Source organism: Lynx canadensis, chromosome F1, assembly GCF_007474595.2.
Source record: "Lynx canadensis isolate LIC74 chromosome F1, mLynCan4.pri.v2, whole genome shotgun sequence".
NCBI lineage: Eukaryota > Metazoa > Chordata > Mammalia > Carnivora > Felidae > Lynx > Lynx canadensis.
In genome coordinates, this window is record NC_044319.2 from 58394894 (window position 1) to 58414597 (window position 19704).

At 46.7% G+C, this 19704-nt stretch overlaps 1 protein-coding gene across 1 annotated transcript in view; it reads right to left on the reverse strand.

Moving 5' to 3' along the window:
• Positions 1 to 536: 536 nt before the first annotated feature.
• The window catches only part of DUSP10 (dual specificity phosphatase 10), a 39707-nt gene continuing 20539 nt past the window's right edge, over positions 537 to 19704 (reverse strand). The window contains exons 3-4 of the mRNA XM_030302663.1: positions 5341 to 5712; positions 537 to 1774 (exon numbers count right to left, since the gene is read on the reverse strand). Of these exons, the coding sequence (XP_030158523.1) occupies positions 1509 to 1774; positions 5341 to 5712 (638 nt within the window). The 3' untranslated portion in view covers positions 537 to 1508. The remainder of the gene's footprint in view (positions 1775 to 5340; positions 5713 to 19704) is intronic.

Sequence of the window (19704 nt, forward strand, 5' to 3'; positions counted from 1 at the left end):
AGATGCCAAGTGAGAAAGTGGCAATGGGCAGGGGAGGGACCGTCAAGACCCCTAAATGGCAGATGCTCACACATATTTATCAGATAGCCACTGCAAAAGATCACAGAATTCTAACTAATCAATCTAGCAGTGACCTGATCATCAAAACTCAAAGGCTGGAGTGGAACCCCCCCCCCAAACCTCAAAGGCGACTTCACCTGACATTTCCCCTAATTTGGAGAGAATTTCGTTGGTAGAAGAGGGGGTGACGACTGGGCACGCCGATGACCGGGGCTCTTTGGGTTCCTTGCTAATTCTCTCTGCTTCATCCTGAGAACACAGAATGTTTTCCCTTCCTCATCTTTCTTTCCCCATATAAAAACATGTGTTTCTTTCCAAATTACGTTACATACACAAGGTACCGGAGGTAAGAGATGCTTGAACCTGAGTTGAGGAAAAAAGACACACCCCCAAATGAGTTTCATTTATATAATGAAAATAAATTTTTACACAATCAACAGAAACACATCAAGTTTGTTTTGTTTTGTTTTTTTGCGAAAAATATTTTTAAATAAATTTTTGTCTTTTTTTTTTTTTTTTACATTCTGATATACATATGTAACAAGGTTTATGGCACTGTAATCAGAATCAAATCCAAAAAATGATAATAATAATAATAATAATAAAGGAAAAAAGGTGGGGAGGAAAGTAACTGATTTTTATTGAATTCCTTTCTATCTCCAAGCTGGCAAATTTACACTATTTGCCTATTATTTGGCTGTCAGCTCTCACTGGTTTGCACACTCAAAACCCCATATTATTGCACGAGAAGCCAGTAAAGGCTTATGGTAACATGGTCAGTCCCTTGCTATTTCAAAAAATCTCTTAAACCCAAGGTGGGGGGGGAAATAATCCAGAGTATGAAACACACAAAATCAACAGTATCTTTTGTCTCTTTAAAGAATGTGAAGGGTTCTTAGACCACTTAAGTTGCCCTGATTTTTCTCTTTGCACCAGTGAGCACGCCTGGGCTTGGTTTGATTGGGTGTTTGTTTTCTGCGTGGATGACCCAGACAGATGTCGGGCCTTTGTGATTCGATGTCTTTTTCTGCCGCTTCCTTTTGGTTCTTTTTAATTTGTTGCAATTGTAGTAGTATCTTCGGTCTATGAACCTGCACAGACTATTTAATCATAAACTCTACAAATAGCTTAAAAGGAAAAGGGGGAAGAAACAGCTTTTATTATATTTTTATTGTTGGCTTAAAAAAATTACTCCTTTAGCCTCCCTGCTTCGTCAGTTCACGGGAAGTAAATCTCAATGGGCATCAAAAGTTAAATTCTTCTCACACTTGTTAAAAATAAAGAGTTTTTAAACAAGTTTTGTTTCCATTCACAAACGTTACCCCCATCTAAAAAAAAAAAAAAAAAACAAGAAAGAAAGAAAGAAAAAGAGAGAAAAAGACAGAATCCATCCTCCTTTCTCTTCGTCTCCTAGTGGAGAACAGTAATCCTTTCCATCCAGACCTCTGTCACACCACCGTTTCCACACCCATCAGCTTTGGCGTAAGGATCCGTGGTGTTACACCATTGTTCAGGTCTTCCTCAAACTCCAGTAACTGCCCCATGAAGTTAAGGTTTGGGGAAATAATTGGCCGTTTGCCTTTGACAAACTTATAAGCGTCAGTCATGGTCATCCGAGTGTGCTTCATCAAGTACGCGATGACGATGGTGGCGGACCGGGACACCCCCGCCTGGCAATGGATGAGAAGCCCCTTCCCACACTGGTGAGCTTCCTCTGGGAAAAGGGAGGGAGGCGACAGGTGCAGGAAAGAAGGGAGAGACGGGAAAAGAGAGATTAGCTTTTATCCAGACGTGACAAGGCTATATTTTGTCGAGAAAAGAATAAATTCCAGCGGTTTTAGAGCTCAGTTATAATTTGCTAGTTAATTGTGTGTGTTTATGGCACAACCTCCAGAACTGGCTGACAGCAATATGAACGTGAATAAGATGCCACACGTCTACACTTAAAAGAGAGAACGAGTGGCTCAGCGGGTTAAGGGTCCGACTCCGGCTCGGGTTAGGACTTCACAGTTCGTGGGTTCCAGCCCCACGCTGGATGTAGCCTGCTTGGGATTCTCTCTCTTGCTCTCCCTCTGCCCCTCCCTCACTTGTGCGCGCGCTCTCTTTCTCGGAATAAATACGTAAACTTAAAAAACAATAAATAAAGAGAGGACGAGGTAAAAGAATCATTTCAAGGAACCGTTCACATCACAGGTGGTGACAACCTACTTACAGCCAGAGTCACAACACAGTTAACTTGCCCGGGAAGCAAGCCACTGATGAAGGAGACCCTTTGGATCAAGGATGTTAATTCCGATCTCAAGGTTGTGTCGCTTTTCAACACTAGTGTTGTTAAAATGGCCGTCCCAGCTGTGACAGAGAGGGAAAAAAAAAAAAAAAAAAAAGCCCTGCATTTCTTTCTTTCTATTATAGGATCGATCTGTAGGAACTGGTGTTAAATCGATGAAGGTTTCCGTCCTGCTAAACTCCGAGGCCAAAGAAACGGAACGCAACGAGAAAGTTGCTAGGTGCGGCTTCTTACCAGAAAAGTCTATTGTTGCAAATGTAGCTAAAGAGTCGCAGTGCTCGGGCACAGGGGGCATCACCTACGTGTGACTGTCCAAGCCCTCCCCGCATCCATGTATGCTGTCCCAACATGGCGACGGGGAGCAAGATGGAGGAATTCTAGTGATGGTCCAGGACCCAGAACGATTGAAAGAAGCAATACTTTGTAAGTTTTCAGATATATTAGAAGCTCGGGAGAATAGCTTTGTGGGCACTGCCTACATGGATTCTTAATGACAATTCTAGACCAAAAGGCATCCCAAAGAAAGTTTCTCTGAAGGGATATCAATTAGATGAGGAGTAGGGGAGGGGTGTAAAGAGGAGTGATCTAACTTAAACCACTTTTTTAAAAAAAAAGTTTATTTATTTATGTAAGTAATCTCTACACCTGACATAGGGCTCGAACTCATAACCCCTAGACCAAGAGTGGCATGGTCTTCTGATTGAGCCAGCCACGGCTCCCCTAATTTAAACCACTTCTATGGGTTACCCTCCGGCGAACTGCGAAAAGAAACCTCACACAAAATTCCATCTTAAATGTCTATGAATGAAGCTTACTTCTCTTAGATGGCAGTATCTGAAGAAAGTAGCTCCCTTTTCTAGTTTCTGGTCCTCAGCACACGCTATTTATTCACCTCCACACCAAGACTGGGAAGCATGGTTGTAGGAAAATGAGCTGCAAAGTGCTAGGTTTGACCACCGGTTTCACGGCACACTAGATGAACACCTTGTGTGAATCACCTAACTCCCGAGAGCCTCAATCCTCCTGTCTGCATAATGGGAATAATACTAACTAACAAGGCTCAGGGAATCTGGGAATAATATCCCCCAATTCAGGAATAAATAAATTGGCACCGTGAAGCCCTAAACTCTGCTTAGTTTATATGAGACTCTCAGTGAATGTTATTATGTTTATAAAGCCTACTGTTTTCCCCAAAGCAAGACTACACAATTTCAGTTTATCTAATGACACAAGGACAAAAATGAAATTGTGTCTCTGCAGGCTGTGATGCTGAGTTGTTCTTCAGGTTAAATGCTAGTTGTTATTTGTTTTGTTTTCCTTCTAGAAAATCAGATAAGCCTGAATAACCTATAAGGAATGCAGGTGCTTGGATTGAAATCCTGTTGGAACAAGCATGTCTTATGCTACTCCTTAAATGGGAAACAATCTCTTAACTTCCCCCAACTGGAATTAAATCAGATAAAATTGCAGTCATAACACCATATATCAACCGGAAAGTTCCTCGTCAACTTGGTGACATACATTTCTTCCTCGGGTCTCAAGGTTTGACTCGAATATCATGAATAAAATATCTAAGACACCTTTGCATCCACAAGTGTTGCCATTCGGGAACCAGTTGAGCAGTGGAAACGTCGCCCCAGCATATTGTAGAAAGGCTCTTGCCTCAGAGTCAAGAGCCTTGCGTTCTGGTCCTTTCTTGGCCACTAAAATTCTTATAATCTTAGAGAAGTTACTTTACTTTTCTGAGTTCAGGGACCACTCAGAATTTCCTTCCAGACTGCATATTCCATGGTCCTGCATTGAAGGCACAATCGGCCAGGAAAACAGCTGGGTGATGTGGCCAGAACCACCAAATCCACAGCAAACCTATCAGACCCAGGGCTTTTTTTTTTTTTTTTTTTTTTTTTTTTTCTGAAAAAGGATCGCCAAACATGAGTGCATTCTTCCTGGGACAGAGGCCAGTAACAACCTGCTACAGTATTTAGGGAAAGAACTCAATCACCTTGTTGTGGTTAATGAAGGCTGGAGTCACTTGAAAAAAAATTGTTGGTTATGGGCTAGGTATTCCCCCAAATGATCATTAGAGCCTTAAAACAGTTCGAGGCTCTGGGAGCAGCAGAAGGTTCCGTTGGGATCAGGGTGAGGCTGGCGGTTACCTCCTTCTGGAGACTAAAGTCTGCTGTGGTTAGAATTCCCCTCCTTGGGAACTGCTCAGGCTACACAACCTGATCTTTCCTACTTTAGCGGGTTTGGGGTAAGCTGTCTCACGAAACCTAGTACCATGTCGCTAACACGTTCATACGCTTCCGCTACCCCATGTCTACGAACTGAGACAAAGCAAGTAGAAGGGGAAAAAAACCAACCCATCCCTCCGCTCTCCTCCCTCTCCTCCGCACCGATGTGATACCTGAGGATGCTCGCTACAGCACCGCTTTCCTGAAGAACATTCTTCAGAAGCGGCCTTTCAGCAAATGCTACCTGTGCCTCAACCTCATGTAGAGAAGCTATACCAAGGGTAAGGGAGGTGGGGGCGAGTTTGGAGGCGGTGTCATTTTCCTCGCACTTCACTTCCCGCAAGGCGCCCACAGCCACGGTAGACCAGATGGCCATGGCAGCAGCTCTGTCCTCCTATGCCTCCCTCCCCATTACTTCTTTTGAAATGACGTGCCAGAACCTACCTACGCGAAGCCCTACCATCTTTTTCCTGGAGAACCACAAGGATGCGGCTTTCTGATTGACCAGATCCCCACCAAAGGGAATCACCGATTCGTTACAACCCATCCCAGGGGCTCCCATGCATTCCGTGGGCCATGACTTGGGAGAATACTTTAGCTGGTCCAGGTGGGGGAGGCCTGAAAACACCTCTGAGCCGCCCTTTTTTTTTTTTTTTTTTTTTTTGCAGCCCAAGCATCAACCTTGGACTGGCTATCAAAGCGAAAGCTGGAGGGGGAAAGGAAGGCTGAAGGTGAGCCGCCCCCGCGGGAGATAGTTACCAATGAACTCGAAGGCCTCTTCGAAGTACTGCCGCAGGTTCTGCTTATTGCTGTCGGTGGCCGGCAGCCGCTTGTAGTTGAACAGGCCTTTCTCGTAGTGATAGAGGGGCAGGTGAGTGGTGACGTTGATGACGTAGCCTATGTTCAGCCGCTGCATCGTGTCCAGGTCCTGAGCGTCCTGCTCGTTGCCGAGGAACAGGAAAGGCAGGATGGGCGTCAGCTCCGCGTTCTCGATGTCAGGGGTGGTGGGGAGAGACTGAGGTAGCACGCTGGACGCTGCAGACGCGCCGCCCCCCACCTCCCGGCACTCCTGGAGCTGGAGGGAGTTGTCACAGAGGTTTTCATGGTTCTGCTTAAAACTGCTAAGTCCACCTAGAGCAGACACACAGAAGGTGAGAGTGACCACTTCTAGAACTTCGGAGCCGGCGGAAAGACGGTGCCACCTACCCCCCCCCCCCCCCGGAAATAAACTATGCTTTGCTGCCTAGGCACCTCTTAGAAAATAAAATCGGACCCCAAGTGCCAGCCCGGGGGGCGTCCCCAGTGGCTCAGCCGGTTGGGTGTCGACTCTTGATTTGGGCTTGGGTCACGATCTCACGGTTCGTGGGTTCAAGCCCCCCACCGGGCTCTGCACTGAGAGTGGGGAGCCTGCTTGGGATTCTCTCCTCCCTCTCTCTGTCCCTTCCCTGCCCATGTTCTCTCTCCCTCTCTCTCAAAATAAATAAACTTGAGAGAGAGAGAGAGAGAGAGAGAGAACAACAATGCGAGTCCTTTTGGAGATCCAGGACAAGTTCAGATGATCCCACGGCAGGCAGTACTTTGGGAATGTGCTCTTTCTACAAACTGTGGCATGTTCCCCTGGAAAGAGTTCCATGCAGCATCAGGCAATTTTATCAGCAGCAGATTTGATCTGCTTCAAAGAGCCATATGCTCAGTGGCCTACATAGAACCTTGTACTTCGAGAGCCAGGGAAAGCATGGCCGACCTCCCCGGGCACTGGAGGCACGTGCCTTGCACTCTTCCATAAGCTTACCTCACCCAGAATGAGAAGTTTGCTCCCAACACGGGAAAGTGGCTATGAACAGGGACCTTGGAAGGCCCGGATTCCCTTGGCTATTGTCCCAGTAACACAACTTCTTGGCTCTGTGACTTAGGCAAGTTAATTTCTCTCTCTGTGCCTCGGTTCCCTATCTGCAAACTGAGGGTAACGGCATCTACCCCTGAGCGTGATTGGGGGTCTGGAATGAATGCACACGGGCAAAGTGTGCAAACGTCCCCATCAACAACTGCAGCGTCACTTATGGGAATGTATCTTAAGAAAATCACCTAACCAAACATATCCAGCTAGATGTGGCAAGACACTGACCACAGCATTATTGTTTTATAGGAAAGGCCAAGAACCAAAACAAATTACCAAAGGGGAAAAAAAAAAAAAAAAAGGAAAAGTTAATATATTCATCCCAGGGAATGTGACGCAGCCATTGAAAGTTGTGAAAGGGATCTGAAAACAAAGAAAATGTTTCTGTTTAACGTTAAGCGAAACAGATCCAATCCAAAACATTCACCATACACGTGATGAAAAGCTAAAGGACCATGCAAAAAAGAATTTGAGTTAGGAAATTTATGGATCGCAGAGTATCGTTTAAGTTTTTCCTTTAATATTTGTTAGATACATCGCACACATGGTTAAGCCCAAAGGATTGTTACAACGGTCGAATCACATGATATACGTGTAAGGGCTATGAAACCTGAGTTGATATGATTACTGCCGTGTGGGCTCCCATTCTAATCCAACAACCAGATACCCTGGCCTTCCTTTTAAAAGGAGGGGGAAGTTAGAGACCTCCTAGAAGCTGAAAGCCTCCAGAACATGACATTTATGCCTCCTAATACAGGCCTTACATCTGTCTTGATAGTTTCAGGAGATAAGGCAGGAAACACAAAGCGTGAACAGGATACCGTTGTGTTGAAATAAACACAGGAAGTCTATCTGTCCTCTAGTTTCTGAACCTAACATATGCCCTCCTCCATTTCAAGTCTCATCTTTGGCAACTAGGGCAGGGATCTCCAGGCCACAACCTAGACAGTCTCAGGTTGTTCCTGCCCCAAACACACACAGCTAGGCGTGACAACAGGCCAAGTCATATTTTCATCAAGGCCCAGTGATGACAGAAAGATCATTCAAAGAGGGTAATATTATGGTCATTTCATTCATCTGTAAGTGTCAAAACCTATCTTTGCTTTTCAAAAAGAAAAACAGGAGCTATGTATTCATTTTGGTGGATTTCTAGAATTAAACTCTGCCCTTACATATTATTAGCGTACTCCGCTACGAAATCATGATTAAAAAGTTTGGGCCCTAAGAGATTATTTGTCAACTAGACAGAGGAAATGGAAAGCCAGAAAGACTTCACTAGTGACAACTTAAAAAAAAAAAAGCAAATTGAAATCACCCACTGTTACCAACACAAATGCCACGAAAGAGACTTTAAAGAGTTATTTTAAAATCCGCTCAGCTTTGCCTCCATAAAATCCAAGTAAATGATTTACACTGATTCTGTGATGGGAACCTAATTCACTTTGTTTTTCCCCTTAAGAAAAAGGCAGTCGTTACACTTTTTCATCTAAGATGAGAGGAAAGAACCAAATAAACTCAAAAGAAGTCTCGAAGGGGTGGGGAGGGGACTTTTCTCTGTTCTTATTTAGGGTTCTCAAGCTGTAATTGGTCTTAAAAGCGGCTAGTTTAAAAAAAAAAAAAAACGCATGCCAAAAAAGAAAAAAAAAAAAAAAACCCACACACAGAAAAAAAGCACCGTACAGCTTTTTAAAATTCTGTCTCTATACCTCCTTTCCCAATGACATCAGCTGGAGGCTCCCCACCTGCCCAGTTGCCATAGCAGTTACACAAAGACATACAATGACATCAGTTGGCATGATATCAGCTCTTTGAGTACAAACAATACAAGAAGAACTACTTTGTTTAAGGCCTTTGGTGCAACTGTGTTCTGGAGAGCCAATGATGTAATGCTAACAGGTGGCATGGGCCTTGCATTTGCCTAATGGGGGAAAAAAACCCATGGGGGAGGGGAGGAGGGAATGTGAGACAGACAGACACAGAAGGCTCCGACTCACAGGGGGTGCTCACGTGCAAAACTACGTGTGTGTTGTATGTTGCAGCCATGTGGGGACTCCGTTCATAGAATATTGGAAGATGACGAGGCTAGAAAAGGAAATACCACGGGCTCAAATACGTTAGTTGGACAAGGGACTTCTCATTGAGGGGCACGAAGAAATCGCCTCCTGTTCACTCGTCAGTCTGCTGACCAGCTCCAGCATCAGTCCCCCTACGGGTCATGCACATCCGCAGTTACACAACTCTCCTGGGAGGGAGCTTCAGGCAAGATGAACGGGTCGAATCTCACCGTGGTGGTTCTTCAGAGAGATGTCTGCGGGGAGGATGGTTTTTCTGCTCTTAGGGAATTGGAATTGGGAGCCGGGGAAGGAGGAGAGGGAAGACTAAGGCTGATATGGTTTTCTCTTCCAACCACCTTCCCCGGACCCTACGCTACCATGTATCACTAGAGGCTGAAATGCCTGATCGCCTAGTGAGGAGCTTTGATTCCATCCTGTTGGCCCTTCACTACGTAAGAACATTACAGCAGGATAACTGAGAAGCAAAGTAGAGACAAAGTGGCTGGTGGTTAAGAGCAGTTCACAGAGGCAGACAGACCCAGGGTGTGATGTTGATTCTGCCCCATCAGAGTCTTGATGCAAATCACTGCCCCTCATTAAGTTTCGGCTTACTGATCTGTAAAGTGGACGTAATGTCACCTGCCCACAGGGCCGTGGTCTGAGCAGCCTAGGTAAGCATGTTGATATATAGCCAGGCATCTGATACGTAATGTCTTCTTACCCCACAATTATTACCCTCCTTGTCCTTATCTCCCTTTGATCGTCTACACTGCATTTCGCGAGAACTCTAAGTGCCATGCGTGGTCGGTCCTCAGGCCAGCCGCCTTGGGTCTGAGCGCCAGCACCGCCAACACTAGCTTCCGGACCCCAAGCAAATTTCTATCCCCCAGATAGAAAACAGGGGCAATAAGAGTACCTCACACTACTGTTTTGAGGATTAAACTGCTTAGTAAAAATAAAGTACTTGAAAACAACTATCCATGGTGAGCACTTTTCTACTTCTATTACTTTGGGAAACTACCATTTTAAAGGTCTTTAAAAAAAATTTTTTTTTAATTTTTTAAAAGTTTATTCATCTTTGAGAGACAGAGCACTAGTGGGGGGTGGGGGAGCAGAGAGAGAGGGGAGGACACTGAATCTGAAGCAGGCTCCAGGTTCTGAGGTGTCAGCACAGAGCCCAACGCGGGGCTCGAACCCACGAACTGCGAGATCATGACCTGAGCCGAGGTTGGACTCTTACCCGACCCAGCCACTCAGGTGCCACCTCCCCCAAATTTCTTAATATAAAGACCCTACTGGGATGAGCACTGGGTGTTATAGGTAGCCAATTTGACAATAAATTATAATAAATTAAAAAAAAAAAAAAAGAAGACCCTAAACAACAATCAGGAAGCTAATATTCCAGAGCTTTTCCTTTTAAATTTTTACTTAAAAAGAACCAGGGACAAACATATCTGAGCAGTTTTAACACTGAAATAATATACTTTTATCATAAAGAAAACAAATAGCTCCCTATCCTGCCTAAACAAATATATCTGATTTCATTTGTTGGCCCTAGCTTTCCCAATAACGACTGCATAGTTTTTGACTTCCTGTTTTGTTTTATTTTATTTTTTCCAGAGGCGGATGGTGTTTTAAATAAAAGTGCTCTACACCCATCCCTGCCCCCACCCCCCCACGCCTCCCCAGTCCCCACTGGGCTGAGCGATCTTGACCTTCTTACGCACACAATTGCTTGCAGTTACCGTGCAAATATTTTCCAGGCAGGAGCACCATTGCTGGGGGCAAACATTTCAAACCTTATCGGCAAAACTAGGTTCTCTGCCAAAATGAGCATGGTCAGCACTTTGATTCCGAATGGCAACAACCAAGCATACCCAACCCCTAGAGAAAAATATGTAGGAATACAGGTCGCCTTGGTTTCCCCCAACAGCAAGGCGACCGTCCCGCTGAAGCAATGGATCCCAGCGTGAGTGGGAAACCTCCAGGCAGATTTGTTTCAGTTCCGTTGCCGTGTTGACTATTGCCGTCCTAGAAACAGAGGAGCCTTCTGTAATGTGATTCAGAAGCAGGGCTCTGGGCGGCAAATTAAAGAACCACATCCAAATGCAGAATCTACAAGCAAGAGATTTCCCTGTTCTGGGGATGGACAGCACTTTCACGCACACGCTTTTTTCGTTTCATGCTAGGCCGGAAAGTGAGCACTTTCCAGAAATTGAAGGAAAACCCTCACTGAAGGTCAGCAAATGGAATTAGCCCCCAAAGGAAGGTGGAGGGGGATGAAAATGGAGCTCTTCTCGAAGAGTGACAGCATGCTGATCGCTCCTTTTTGTTGTCTACTTTTCCTTACTGGGTGATGAGTCTTTTAAAGCAAACTGGTGCTCTGATGACCGTGGTTAAGAACACAGACTCTGGAGCCAGGCTGCTTGGGTTTAAACCTCTGGCTGCCATCACTAGCTAGCTATGTTACCTTGGGCAAGTTACGTAACGTCCCTGCCCCTCGGTGTCCACATCCACGTAGTTAGCTCTAGCATCTATCTCATAGGTCTCTTCACATGGATACGATGCTATATGAGTTAGATATTACGACAAATGAGAAAGATATCGGTGTAAAATGGGCCCTAATGGATCCTATTTTGGGGGTCCTCCAAGGAAACTGCAGTATATCGAAGCAGACTCTCCAGACTCTATACACACAAGGATCCTTGTGGAAGAAACAAAGCTTGGAGAAACCAGAGTGGATGTCAGGCTTCTAGCACTGAAACTCTCATAGAGCGGGAGTCACAGTCAATTCATACTTTTCGAGGCACAAAATTACCCACCCTCACAGGGGAAATATTGGGGATGCCAGCTAGAACCACAGAGGTTACTGTCCCTGGCTTGTTTCACATGAAACAGTCTTCATAGTCCACAGACACAACTGAGGATTTCATAGTAGGAATGATTTCAAGTTCAATGCCAGGTGGTGTCACCTAAGCTGTCATATGATCCTGTCCCCAGGCAACGTGGGGAGGCTATCTTAGAGAGGATGAGTCAAGTGAGAGCACTGTGTCACTAGGTAGACGAGGACACAAAGGGATTAAGAAACACTTTTGTTACCCAGGGAAGAGAGAGATTTAGGAGGTTGGGTCCAGCAGCCATGGTGGCCGGGACCACGAGTCAGAGATGAGTCTCCCTAGGATCCCTACAATCCTATCACATCATCGCCTACGTGTGAAATGTCCAAGTGTGAAAAAAAAAAAAAAACACAACACATACACAAGAGGTACGTTAAGCTTAAAATTCTTAACAAATCAGTATCTTGACGCCAACTGAGTACATATTGATTATTTGGGTAAATACCGTTAAGTGTTCCAGAAAGATAGATACATGTTGCCTCACGGGTTTTTGTTTTTATCTGTTTGTTTATTGTCCGATCTCTTTGGTAGGAGATACACGTTATCTACAGATATGTCTTAAAACCCAGCTCTAGAAGGCCATCTGTGATATACAAGGCAGAGGGGCAAAGCTTTGCCTTGATTCAGAAAAATGACTCTGTCGTGTGCCAGCTGTGGGGCTTTGTGAACGTTACTGGGTGCTCCTGGATGAGTTTTCCATAAGTATAAATCTGGAATACTTCTGTTCAGGTGGGTGGTAGGGATTCAGTGAAACTGTATGTAAAACATCCATCCTGGTATCTTTAAGAAGGTATTCAAACCCTGTGGCTATTTGGAGAAGAATTGTCAGCAGGGGACAAAGATGAGGAGCACTTCCGGGGGGGGGGGAGACGTTGGGGGGGTTTCCTTGCTCTAGAGCTGTCGTAGGTTTAGCTGGAGGGGGGACCTTGAAGAAAGGTACGCGGAGGGAATCGGAGACCATCTTCCAGCGCAAGTCCCAAGGGAAAGGGTGCTGGAAGATGCCACTGGGCTGCCGGCCTGCAGCTCTGCTCTTGTAAAGGTCATGTTCAGTGCTGTTGGGCCCCAGCTTAGACAAACGCAGGAGGAAGTGGCGTGCAGAACGGGGGCGGGTCTTGTGGTTGGTGGTCTCCATTGGAAACTTCATTATATTTAGTTATTCATGTTCTAAGATTTCAATAGAATGGGAGGGGGAGATATATAGGGTTGTGAAACAGGCATAAAATACATGCATTTCTGGCAAATTTTCTGGAGATATACACACACACACACACACACACGTATATGTACATATATACACATGTATAATCTACCGGCAAGACATTGCTTGTATAGTCATTATAACTCGGGTAATTTACTTATTTGTGTACCCCTCAGATGACATGCCATTGCTCCCAGCAAAACAGCTTGGTAGATTATAAAATCCAGCATTCTGCAAATAAGCTAATACTTGACTATAATATATACCAAGAACGAAATTCCACTTTTGCTCCTTCCTAATCTTTGTATAATTGGCAACGAGCTCTTAGCTTCATTTTTATCTCTAGATACTTCTGTATATAATTTGCTTGGGGGCTCTTCTTTCTTATGTTTTAAGACACGCTGCTCTCTTCTTTGATTGATAAAATCTTTGTAATGTCCTCAACAGAAAGAACTTTTAATAAATCCCTGCCTAAATATTTACCTCAAAAAAAGTGAACGGAGTCGGAAAGATCCAATGACTGAGGAACTGCGACTTCCGACAACTGAAGAGGAAGGGGCGCCTGGGTGGCTCAGTCCGTTAAGCGTCTGACTTCAGCTCAGGTCAGGATCTCACGGTTCGTGAGTTCGAGCCCCGTGTCGGGCTCTGTGCTGGCAGCTCGGAGCCTGGAGCCTGCTTCGGATTCTGTGTCCCCCCTCTCTCTGTGCCCCTCCCTTGCTCGCACTTTGTCTCTCTCAAATATAAACATTAAATTTTTTTTTTTTTTAAACGTTGAAGACGAAGCTTTGGTTGCACACCTTCCAAGAAACGCTGATCCCCGCATGTTTCTGTCCAAGCTGAATAGATTCTCCCTGTGTCCCCAGCACCCCACACCGCCCAGCTCGGAAGTGGCCTCTGGTGTAGACACGTGCCCTCGCTCCAGAACCGGTCAGAAAAGGGCTGGGGATTGCACTTCAGCCCGCTGAAGTCACTCAAATGCACCGAAGGGGCACCTTCTCCCAGGAGGCGAGGCGCCCTTCTCATGTCCCCTTCCTACCACCCCCAACTTGAAGGCTTTCGCGGGTACCCAGAGATCAGGATACCACCAGTCTCATTTGTGTGTGCTTGAATACCGCAAGCAGCTGGTTTGGGAGGCCGCTTCACAAGTATGTAAATACAGCCTGTTTCTTTAAATCTGTTACCTCATTTATTTACATTAGAACAGAAAGCAGTGCCAGAAGCAACAGCTGATGACAGTCATGTAATTTTCCACAAAGACAACAATTAAACAGCTTTGTGTTATTTTAGCGAGCAGATGACTTTTCGGAGTGAGTGGGAATCAAACTAGGATTTCAGACTTCCCGCAGCCGGGACCCCCCTCAGGTATCTGCCAGGGTCCCTGGGACTTGAAGACCAAGCTTTGGGCCCCTCTCCCTCACAGCCAGCTCTCTCTTTCCCTCTCTCTCTCCTCTCCCTCTCTCTGCCTCCCTCCCTACCTCCTCCCTCTCTCAGAAACCCGACAGGAGAACAGGGGAAGGAAACAGGAGAGGGAGAGGTTCTACCCAGAACTGGTTTCTGCTTGGACCGCCAATGAATCCACAGAATATTTTTGAAACCGATTTTTATCTTTATTCTGTTTTAAAACTTTATTTATTTCTTTTGAGAAAGAGAGCAAGCCCGTGGGAGAGGGGCAGAGAGAGAGAGAGAGAGAGAGAGGGAGAGAGAGAATCCCAGGCAGGGTCCGCACTGGCAGCACAGAGCCCGATGCAGGGCTCGAACTCATGAATCGTGAGATCATGACCTGAGCTGAAGTCAAGAGTCAGACGCTCAACCGACTGAGCCACCCAGGCGCCCCTGAAACCTATTTTTAAAGAATCCAGGGTAAGGGTGGGAAAAGTGGTCAGGCCCCCTTACCCCCTACCCCCACATAGCGAGGCCCCGTTAATGGAGAACCCCACCTTCACACTCACTCTCCCCATTCTGTCGGAAGAACCATCTGGAAGGCAGGGGTGGGCCTCATTGACTCCTAGGGGTCGATCCCTTTGCCTGAGGGGCTGGGAGAAGCCTTCTGTTCACCCTTCAGCCTGGTCTGGACTGGTCTGAGCAGCCATGCCTGATGGGTCCGGGTGCCCTCTCTGGCACCATGGGAAGACCAGCCTGTGGAATCTCATGTTCACGGGGAGTTCGCCTGCCTCTACATCGAGCTTCACTCCCACTGACAAAAATGCCAACGAAAGAGAGTGAAAGTGATTGTCTTCTTTTCATGACAGGGCTTTGGAAGCCAATCAAGTGAATAGCTTTCCACGGAGAAGTGTGGCTATCGGGGCGCCTGTCTGTTGAGCGTCCGTCCGGCATGGGCTCAGTTCACGACCTCGTGGTTTGTGAGTTCGAGCCCCGCGTTGGGCTCCGGGCTGACAGTGGGGAGCCTGCTTGGGATATTCTCTCTCCCTCTCTCTCCGCCCCTCCCCCCGCTTGATCGCCGCGCCTGTGCGCTCTCTGTCTCAAAATAGTAAATAACTAAACCTAAAAGAAAAAAGAATTGTGCCTATCAAAATACAGGCTGGGTATACGGAGGGAAATGCACAGGAAGGAGGACAGCCAAGTTCGAGCCCCATGTCCCCGGAAACTTGCAAGTTCAGATTCCCTTCTCGTTTCTCCGGCCGTCCAGCCCTGAACTGTGTCAAAGCCTCAGCACAGACCAACCGGTTCCCAGGGAGAAAGGCGCATCGCAAACACTCAGCTCAAGTCTCTGGATTGTTCTAAACGGACACACCAGAGATATTACGTACGTTTCACTTTTATAATCTCTTTTATCTAAGAGCAAGCCCTCCCAAACATTTTGGGATTGGAGAGACGTGCCACAGATGCCCCTTCCCTCTCTCCACCTCTCTCCCTGCCCACAGGTCAGGGTCCAGTGGGAAGAGATAGAGGATAAACATTAAAACACACAAGGAAAAAGGTAATGATTAATTATGATGAGGGCATGGGGCGCCCTCCAGTTCCCGGGTGCTAGGAGAGGGAACTAATTAGACGGGGTCCAGGGAGGGCCTCTCTGGGGATGAGAAGGCATTAGCTGGGTTGGGAAAGGGGTAGAGGGGAGGGGGCCCAGAAGGGCAGACGAGGCAGGGAGAACCACACCATTGGCAAGGGCAGGACATTTGCTAGGTCTGCGGTGACTCAAGGGAGCCCAATGTTTAAAGCCTAATGAGCAGGTGGAGGGATGGGGGGAGGGAGTGACCAGTGGAGGTCAAAGAAGTCTGCAGAAGGCCTCTTAGGGACATTCAGCAGCGAGGATTTTATTCTAAGTTCAGTGGGAAGCTCTTGAATGTTCAGAAGTCCGTAATAGGGGATTAATATGTGTTTGAGAAGAAAAGGGGATCAAAAGAGAAAGGGAAAAAAATTAATTTACCAGATGGTGCAGTTTACCTATACTCTAAAACCTGGGCCCAAATCATGACTTCTCGTTCCCAAACTACATCTTTTGCACCTACTGTGGATTGAATTGTGTCCCCTACCCCACCCCACAAATTCACATGCTGAAGCCCGACCCCCCAGCATGGTGGTATTTGGAGATGGGGCCTTTGAGGGATAATTCGGTTTAGAGGAGGTTATGGAGGTGCCGTCCTCATGATGAGATTAAATGCTCTTGTAAGAAGGGGCACCGGAGAGCTTGGTGACTCTCTTGTGACCACTGAGGACACAGCGAGCATCTGCAAGCCAGGAAAAGAGGACCCTCACCAGAAGCTGACCATCCTGGCCCCCAGATCTCAGACCTCCATCCAGCCTCTAGCACCGTAAGAAAATACACTTCTGTTGTTTAAGTGACTCTGTCTGTGGTATTTTGCAGACTAATACAGTCTTTTAAATTCCCAGTAAGGCTTTCTTTTTAAAAATATAAATTATAACTCCTACTTTTGAAGAACCACACCCAAACCTATCAATTACCTGAGACCCTGGCCCCTGGGAGCCAAACCAAGTTGGTACTATATTTTAAGATCTTAAAATCGAGCCAGAAATGTTCCAAGGTCAGGAGGAAGACGGTGCCTAAAGAACCAGCATAGCCATCAGAAGCAAGTCCATGGAGCCTCCCAGAACCTTAGTTCCATGAACCAGCTGCAAGCAGAGAAGCCCATTCCTTCCCCAAAGACACCGACCTCCCTGCGGATCAGCATTGACCCAATGCCCTCCGTGCTACATCCTCCGGGGCCAAAGAACATTTTTAGCTGGAGAATTTCCGTGTATTTGGGAGGCTACTCTATACCATGCGAGGGCTCCACCTTCTCCGTTCCCTAAAAAGCTCAATACCCGTTAATCCATCAAGACGGATTAAGGGAGGGGAAAAAAAAATCCATGAGATCATACTGGAAGGCTGCAGAGGGAAGAATGTTAATAGGAGAGTGCTATAAAACACAAAGCCATATTTTTCCCAAGAGCTCAACCAGATACTCTCCATTATTGTTTAATTCTCTGAAGAGAGGGAAAACATTCTTTGCTTTTCAGTGCAGAAGTTTAAATAATGAAGCATTGCTAAACAAACAAACAGAGGAAAGCCCAGTGAAGCTATTCATTAAACAACCCCACTGGACATAAGGAACACGGCTGCTTAACGGTCCACCTCCCCTGAGGACCGACATTTGTCTAAGACCCCAAATTAAACACATCACAACTTCACAGCAAAAGTATGTTTCCCAATGGGATTTCGGTAGAGTCCAATTAAATAAATCTCTAGAAATATCAAGAACGAGCCTCAAGGGAGAGCATATTTCTACTGTGAAACATTCTCATTGGAAATTACATTCACAAAAGGTCATCTGGAAACATCCATGACAAGAGGAGGGGAGGAAAGGCAGGAAGCAAGGCAAAGTTACACAAATAAAGCCCCAGGGGGGTAGGGGTGGGGGTGGGGGTTCACCATCATCGTGTTTGGAAGAAGTGCCCGGCCAAAAATCCTGTGTGCCTCTTAGCTTGCTTTGAATGAAAGCCTGTGTCCGGACAGCTTGTATGACGATGCTTTAATATGATCTGGAGGTCAAAGGCTCTAGCTTAGGGAATTCAGGAAGTGGTAGGGGAAAAGATTAAATGTCAACATCAAAATCTGAATTGTTTTACAGAACCAATGTTTTCAGTTCGCGAAAGGCATAGCAACAAGTTCCTCAAGTCACGGAGCCGAATTCTATATTTGGCAAGAATACTCAGCAAGCCTGAGCATTAGCGATCAACTGCCAGAAAGAGCGGGCGTGAGCCCCACTCGCAATGGATTCACCCAGCCGCCCATGCCCAACAGTTAGATCACAGAGTGAGGGCTGAGCTTGGGAAGGTCAGCCGGAAGCCAGGGAAGACCTCATTGGAGCACTGAGAGAGATAGGGGGTCACACCAGGTCAAAAGCTAGCACGTCTCCACCTAGCGGACCACCTTCTGAAATTAAGGGGGAAACAACCAAGAGGCCAGTACATCTCTGAGGAGGTGGGCTGGGAGGGTATAGGGACGCGGTGGAGGGCCAGCCGAGTAGTGGTCGGTTCAACCTGGGACATGTGCAATGGAGAGCCAGCCTGGGATGCCCTCCACATGGGACACCATCGGACTTCCCGGCCACACGCCCTTGAATGCGATGCCAATGCCCACCACTGCTCAGGGCGACAGAAGTCCCAACGGCCAGTGCGCGAAACACAGCCCTTCTTCCTGCGCTGAAGTGATCCTGGGTTCCAGCTTGGGGGCCCCTGTTGCCACTTCTATGAAGTCGGGAGTGTGGACAATCTGTGCCCCAAGGTCTGGCACTCTGTAACTTCAACACAGCTTCCATAAACCAGATATGGATGGACGATGGCAAGGACGAGGGCAGCGGTCTCGGAGTGTGCCAGGCCTGGGGGGTCTGCCTCCCTTAGCTCACGCTGTTCCCTCCTCCCGGAACCCTCTTCCCCTCGTTTCTCACGTAGGTGGCTCAGAACGCAGGTCAGATGTGATCTCCTCACGGGGGTCGTCCCGGCCTCCAATTTACCGCCGACCTCTGATGGCACTCTTTCGTGACATCATCCAGTTTCAAAGTTTTGTTGTCTTCAAAACACTTATCACAATCTGAAGTTGCTTCTTATTTCTTTGCCGGTGGGTTGTTGTTAGTAAAATGTAGTTTCTCCCACCCTCACCCCCACCCGAGAATGTCCATATGCTGTTTGTTTTTGAGGAAACAGAGCCTAACAGTTCACTGTGCCGGGGCTCAGGCTGCCTCCACCACTTTCTAGTATGATCTTAGCAAAGCTGCCTTACCCTTTTTGTACCCTAGTTCCCTCATTTGTCAAATGGGGCTAATAATAGTGCCAACGGGGAACAAGGGAGTTACTGCGACTCTTAATGAGCTAATACTGGGAGTTATGAAAAGAAATTATAAAGGGGTTGACTGTTTAGCACCTGGAGCAATACCTGATTTGTATAGACGCTCATTAAATGTTTCTAGATTACATGACCTTTGGCTTGAGATGAGAAAAGGCCGTTTAGTTGGCAAGCACCTATTATGTGTGGTTCAGCATAATGTTAGGGATTCAAGGGATTAAAAAACAGACATATGTCTCTGAAGATAAATCTAATGAGACAAAGAAGGAAGGATAAAGGAACATTAGAGAAAACATAGGGACCGGCAGAAATCTTAAGAACCTACTAAAGAGTAACCTGAAATGACACCATCAAGCTGTGACTCATGGAAGGCAGTGTAGGACCAAACAGGTGAATTCAGCATGAGGACACAGAAATCTTGTCACTCTCTGGCTAGGAAGGAGGGCCAACAAGTCTCCTGGAGATGAACAGCCTACGGGGGACCGGCTATGACGTGGGAGGGATGGGACCCAAGACAGTTTATATCTGGTGGCTTCTAACGCTTTCTCCTCTCTCCAAGCCCCTCCCTTGGACATTCTGAGTGGTGAGAAGTAGAGAGGACGGGGGCACCTGGGTGGCTCAGTCGGTCATGATCAGTCATGATCTCACGGTCCGTGAGTTTGAGCCCTGCATCGGGCTCTGTGCTGGCAGCTCAGAGCCTGGAGCCTGCTTCCGATTCTGTGTCTGCCTCGCTCTCTGCCCCTCCCCTGCTCTCACTCTCTCTCTCTCTCAAA